Source organism: Neophocaena asiaeorientalis, unplaced genomic scaffold (genome assembly GCF_003031525.2).
Source record: "Neophocaena asiaeorientalis asiaeorientalis breed wild unplaced genomic scaffold, Neophocaena_asiaeorientalis_V1.1 scaffold54, whole genome shotgun sequence".
NCBI lineage: Eukaryota > Metazoa > Chordata > Mammalia > Artiodactyla > Phocoenidae > Neophocaena > Neophocaena asiaeorientalis.
The window spans coordinates 2,746,317-2,752,316 of NW_020174938.1; the positions used below are offsets into that span (position 1 = coordinate 2,746,317).

The window sequence follows — 6,000 nt, forward strand, 5'->3', positions numbered from 1 at the left end:
CCTCACCCACTCCCACCACGGTTAGATTGCCGCCTCTGCACCCGGTTTATCTTTTCCGTTATTATTATTAGACATCTCACTGTTCCGAGAGACTGAAGGTATGGAGCTAGATTCAGATACCGTGACCCCCGCACACAGGACCACCACCACCCCCACCCCCAGGGGGACATTTAAGAAAACAAAACAAAAACCTGTGGGGTTCCTATGCGGTGTGATGGTGACAGAGCCATGAGCGTCCTGCTGCAGGACGGGGTTGCGCACCAGGCAGCTGTAGGTGCCATTAGCGCCCAACACCACCCTCAGGACACTGCGCACGTCGAACAAGCCCTGTTCCTTAGCCGTCTGCGACGTGGTTACGTTGCCGGTCAAGGGCGCACCCTGCCCATCCTGCCAGAACACTTCGGCCTCGGGGTAGCCCCGGTAGCTGGAGCACGTGATGGTCACCGTGTCCCCGGGCCGCAGGTCCTTGTTGGGCTCCAGGGTCATGCTGGGCTTTGAGTAGGGGGCTGGAGGGGAGCACAGGGTAGAGGGCAGAAGTCAACGTAAGGCAAGGGCAGCGGGACACAGTGGAGGGGAAAGGTGCCTGGGGCTGTGAGGACACGGGTCAGCCCTGGGTCAGTGGGTAAAGGGGCTGCGGGAAGTATGAGGGGTGTGCCAAAGGGAGGGCACACACACACCCTTCGCGGCTCTCACCTGCCACCTGCAGGCTGACCGCAGCTCTGCCGCTGCCAAAGTCCCGGATGTTCAGAAAGCAGGTGAAACTGCCCTCATCAGCCACGCGCACGCGCTGCAGCCTCAGGGATGCGTTGCCCTGAGCCAGCTGGTCTGGGAAGAGAGCAGTGCGATTGGCATAGGCGCTGCCCTGGTCGCGGCCCTCGGCGAAGCTGTGCACCAGCTGTTTGGTGTCTGTCAGCTGCCAGATGAGGTTGAGCTGTGTCAGGCTGAAGCCGGGCTCGGGCGAGAAGGAGCAGCGCAGGGTGGCGTCAGTGCCCACGAGGGCCACCACGGGGTCTTCAGGGATCCGGACTTCCACTGCGGCGCCTGAGGATGCGGTTGGTGGGGTGGGACGGTGAGGAGGGGCCGGGACACTCCGGGCCTCCCTAGTCCCCCTCCCCTTCCGGGTTAACTTCAGGCCCTGTCCACCCCCTTTTTTTTTTTTAAGGCCTAAGAGTTTATTACCTTTGGTTCTAATTCAATCAGCAGGAATATAGTAAGCACCCACTATGCCAGGGGTAAGAGTTAGGAATGCCACGGAGAACAAGGTCACACTCCTACAGAGCTTCCGTCTTAGTGGGAGAGAGGGACAAACTAGCACACAAATCTTATTAGTATGTGATTAGGGGTATGAAGGAAGAAAGCAAGCCAGTGGATAGAAAGCAAGGAGGTAGCTCTTCAAAACTCTGGCAGGTATTTTACACCTGTCTGTGCTGGTTGCATTTCCCAAATATATATTATCTTTATAAATTGTAAAAAGGGAGTCTTAAAAAAGTATGCACCAAAATGTTATTAGTGGTTTTCTCTGGATGAGAAAGAATCACAAGTGCTTTTTCACTTTTCTTTTCCTAAATACACATGATTAGTTTTTATGCAAGAAAGAAAGAATACCCATGTATTTAAATATGGTGGTGAGCCACTTTCTCCATAAAGAGATATTAAGCTGAGATTGAAAGGGAATGAAAAAAGAGTATGACACAACCAGAGAAAAGCCTGGTGGGGCAGGTTCCCCTGCTCCTACCCCTGCCCTCTATCCTGTGGATTTACCCTGCAGCCTCCCACCCAGTCACCTCTGCCTCCAGTCCAGCTCTTCTTTTAGAGCCCTGGAAAATTAAGCAGGAGTTCCTGATAGCTTTTCTTTTGGTGAGATGTGTCCCCTAGCCTGGCACTGCCATTCTTGGGTAATGGTTAGATTTTGTGCTTTGGGCATCAGCAAAGCAGGCACACTCAAAAAGTGTGAAGATAGGGCTTCCCTGGTGGTGCAGTAGTTGAGAGTCCGCCTGCTGATGCAGGGGACACGGGTTCGTGCCCTGGTCCGGGAAGATCCCATATGCCGCGGAGTGGCTAGGCCTGTGAGCCATGGCCGCTGAGTCTGCGCATCCGGAGCCTGTGCTCCGCAACGGGAGAGGCCACAACAGTGAGAGGCCCGCATACCGCAAAAAAAAAAAAAAAAAATTGTGAAGATCAAACAGTCTCGAAACAAAGCTAACTGAATACTGCACTCATTAAAGGTTTCTCACACTTAGAAAAATAGCATTTTATAGTTAGTATTTTCATCATGAATAACATACAGGGAGTGGGTATCATCATCTTTGCAGTGTGTAGTGATCTCTAAAGGTCTTAAGTGGGCATTGGATCTCTTGCCACAATGCCAGGTGCCACAGGCCAGCTCTCCAGTTGGAGACCAACAGGGTGCCCCTTGTATCGGGCATTTGGGGGATGAAACCGGAGGAATCACCCAGACAAAGCAAAGCCCTTTGTCTGAAGAAATCAAAGGATCAATAGCTCTGGGTAAAGCGGTGCTTCCTCTTTCCGACCACCAGATGGCACCAGACACTCAACTTTGTCTACCCCTTGGCGGGAGAAAGCAAACTCTCCCTTAGAGCAGAAACTGATTAGGATTTGAATTATGATGATGTTGTTATTAAAGTAGCTGCCATAATTGAATGCTAACTCTGTGCCAAGAACTGTGTGGGAAGATTTACACACCTGCTATGTGGCTGGCATCAATCTTGGCCCTGGAGATACATCCTGCTCTTTGAGCAGAGCAGGCAATCAGCAAGCAAACATATAATATGTCAGGTGGAGATAAATGTTGGGAAGAAGCATGAAGTAAGGTCAGGGAAAGGGAGGGAAGATGAACTATTTTATACAAGGTAGCCAGGAAAGCCTGGGGAAGGTGGCATTTGAGCAAAGGCTTGAATGAAATAAGGGATCAAGTCATGCAGACATTCGGGGGCAGAAAGTTTCAGGCAGAGGGAACAGTATGTGCAAAGGCCCTGGGGAGGAAGCACACATACAGTTTGTTCGAGAAACAGCGTTACCACATTTAGTGCTCACGTTACCATTTTACAGAAGAGAAAACAGAGTCTAAAAAACGTAAAGTAAGTGGCCTGTTGGATCCCAGGGGTAGGAATGAGGTGGACAGGGCAGAGAGGAGATTGGGAGGAGGTTAGCCAAAAACTCCCCAGCCCTGCTAGACAGAGAGGCTTGGTGGGAATGGTCCCCTCCTCCCCCACCTCCAGGCCCCACCCTGCTCCCCTCACCTGCGAGGCAGAACCACAGCACTCCCAGGGCAGTGGCCACACGCACACCCGTGCTGCCCGGTCCACACAGCATCTTCCCGTGAGGCAGCTGACAGCTGGGCTCTCCGTGGTGGAAGGCTGCCCCTGCCTGCGAGGAAGAGGAAGCGAGGCCTTTGTCTCAAAACGTCCTCCCCAGGCCCTCTCTCACCTCATCTCCCCTGGACCAGCTTGGTGGAAGGCTGCAACTGCTCGCTGGGAGGTCCTCCCTCCTATACCCGCACAGGGCTCCCTGCTGAGGGATATTTTGAGAGATGCTGGCAGGAGGGGAGTGAGTCACTGGGGAGGCTGGATCAGGGGAGCAGGGCAGTGGGCAGCTGGGACCCACCCCTTCTAAGATGTTGGTATGCAAACAAAAGGAAGGAGAGGCAAGGCAGCTAGTAAAGGCAAGTCTGCCTGCTCAGGCCAAGGATGTACACGGATTGGTTTGGCTCAAGACAACAGCTGGTATGGGAGAATAAGACTTAGAGATTGGCTAAGAGGTTGAAAGTTTATCCTAAAGGCAGCTGGGAGCCGCTGAAGGTTCTGGAATAGAGGAAAGGATATGGTCAGAGCTGTGGTTCCTAAAGATTACTCTGACAGCATGTGCAGGATAAATGAGAAAAGCTGGACAGAAGAGACAAAGCAGGTCTGGGAGAAAGCGACAGCATGGTAGGACAGGGGAGAGAGAGAGGGAGCAGTCAGGGTGTCCATGGTTTTGAGCCCAGTGACCAGGTGGGACACTCACGGAGACAGAGAATGTGGAAGGGTTCGGTGTAGGGCACGTACAGTGAGCAGTGTTTGTGCAGGAACTTCCAGGTGAGACTTCTAGAAGGCAGCCTGGTATATGAGTACGGGGCTGAAGGGACAGGACACTGGCTAGTTTAACCTGTGTGTAGTGAGTACCCAAGACCGATCAGAAATGGACGAGGCCTGGACTGGGGCTGACCCCCCCAAGCGGAGTCAGGACCGAGTGAGGTATTTCTGTGACTACACGTCAGACCTGAGCCAGGGAGGCCCAGACCTCCCCGGGTCCAGCCCCGCTCCTGGCCCTGGCTGCCCTTCTGCCCGCCCCCAGCCCCACCAAGCTGTCCGCCTTCTCCCTGTGTCCCACAGCTGCTGCCTGATTGTTTGTGCCACCTCCTGACCAAACCACGTCACCAGGGTCGATTCATGCTATCCAACACGATTTCACAAAAATACAAAAGGTTTCACATTCTCCAAAACCACCCAGGGAGCGGGGCTGCCTGACTTGGTCCCATTCTGCAAGAAGAAAAAAATTAAAGCCCAGATAAGGGAGGGGACTTCGTTAGTGTGATGTAATTTGCCAGAGAGCACAGATGAGAAGGGTTCGAGTTCCCCACCTCCTGACACACCTCTCTGCCCTTCCAGGGAGCAAATGTCATCAACAGCCATTAGCACCAATTCCAGTCACAGGCACCCAGCCTCAACCCTCCCAATCCCAGCCTAGCACCCCACTCCCCACCCCACCCACACACACACCCAGCAGCTGAGCTGAGGGAGTCCCTTAGCCAAGCCGGGTGCATCCTGCCCAGCACATCCTCCACCCCCAGCTGTCCGCGGCGGGGAAGCCCTGAGCAGCCACTTCCTTCCCAGACACTTCCGGTCCAAACCTGGCGGCCTCAAAGCCTTGCCACCTGCTGAGTCAGCAGCCTTCACGCTCCATTCATAAAGTCACCCTTGGCGGGCACCACATCCTGCCTACAAGGGCCACCACGGCCCAGAGGAAGTGCTGGCAGGCAGCGGCCTGCCATGCTTGCCTGCCCACTGAGGGAATCACAGGGACTAAGGTTAAGAAACTCCCAGATTCCGAGTCTCCCTTCCTTTCTTTCACCCCCAGACAGAACCAAGGCCTGTCTTTCCTGGGCCTCCCTCACCCTTCCCACTGGTGCCCATGCCCACCGTCTCCCACCCTGACCTGTGCGACCAGCACTCCCGTGATCCTCCTGGGACCCTCCAGTCCATCCCTGACAACCCCACATTTTACATGTTTCATCTTAGGACCTGAGGTAGGAATCTGCTCACAACCTTCCCCCACAGGCACCTCTCATGGTTCCCTATTTACCACGGGAGTAAACCCACAGGGCTCTGCCTTGTACTCAAGACCTTTCTTATGACTTCTCCTTCATCCATCAAGCTAATTCCTGCCACTGGGTTGTACTTGCCAGGGTCGCTTGGGACTGCCTGCCACCTCCACGAATGTGGGGAGGTCAGGGAGCACCTCTCTTCCGACCAGACCTATCAGGTTCCCCAAGGGTCGAGCTGTCCTTCCCTCCAGAGGGAGGATGAGAGGTTCGCAGGGGTGGGCATTGGATTTGCTCCCTTCAACTCCCTTCCTAGACTCTGGACTCAGGGAAGTTCCCACTCTCGTGCTTTCCCTGGGGAGAAGCCCTTGACACACCAGAACCGAGGACACCAAGAGACTCCCACCCCGACAGCTGGGCTCCCAGAGCTGAAGGCAGGAGGGAGAAACACATCTCAGAGACAAGATGTTGCCAGGGAATGAGAGTATGGCCTGTGACCAGTGGGACAGATGGGCTGCCTAGTACGCAGAGCCCCATGGAGACACACAGACCTCACGCTGCATTCATACTACGTTGCCCACCTTTTCTACAAAGGGGAATTGTCATCCCCAGGCAGGACCTGCCCTGGAGTCAGCATGTACTGCCCCTCCCAGTGAGTCAGCAGAAGGTTCTTCCTCCCC

At 54.4% G+C, this 6,000-nt stretch overlaps 1 protein-coding gene across 3 annotated transcripts in view; it reads right to left on the minus strand.

The window, feature by feature from the left end:
• Positions 1–6,000, minus strand: part of CD276 (CD276 molecule) — a 35,660-nt gene that overhangs the window by 16,597 nt on the left and 13,063 nt on the right. For all 3 annotated transcript variants that reach the window (XM_024761775.1, XM_024761774.1, XM_024761776.1), the window contains exons 2-4: positions 3,261–3,387; positions 694–1,041; positions 192–506 (exon numbers count right to left, since the gene is read on the minus strand). In XM_024761775.1, the coding sequence (XP_024617543.1) occupies positions 192–506; positions 694–1,041; positions 3,261–3,333 (736 nt within the window). In that variant the 5' untranslated portion in view covers positions 3,334–3,387. The remainder of the gene's footprint in view (positions 1–191; positions 507–693; positions 1,042–3,260; positions 3,388–6,000) is intronic.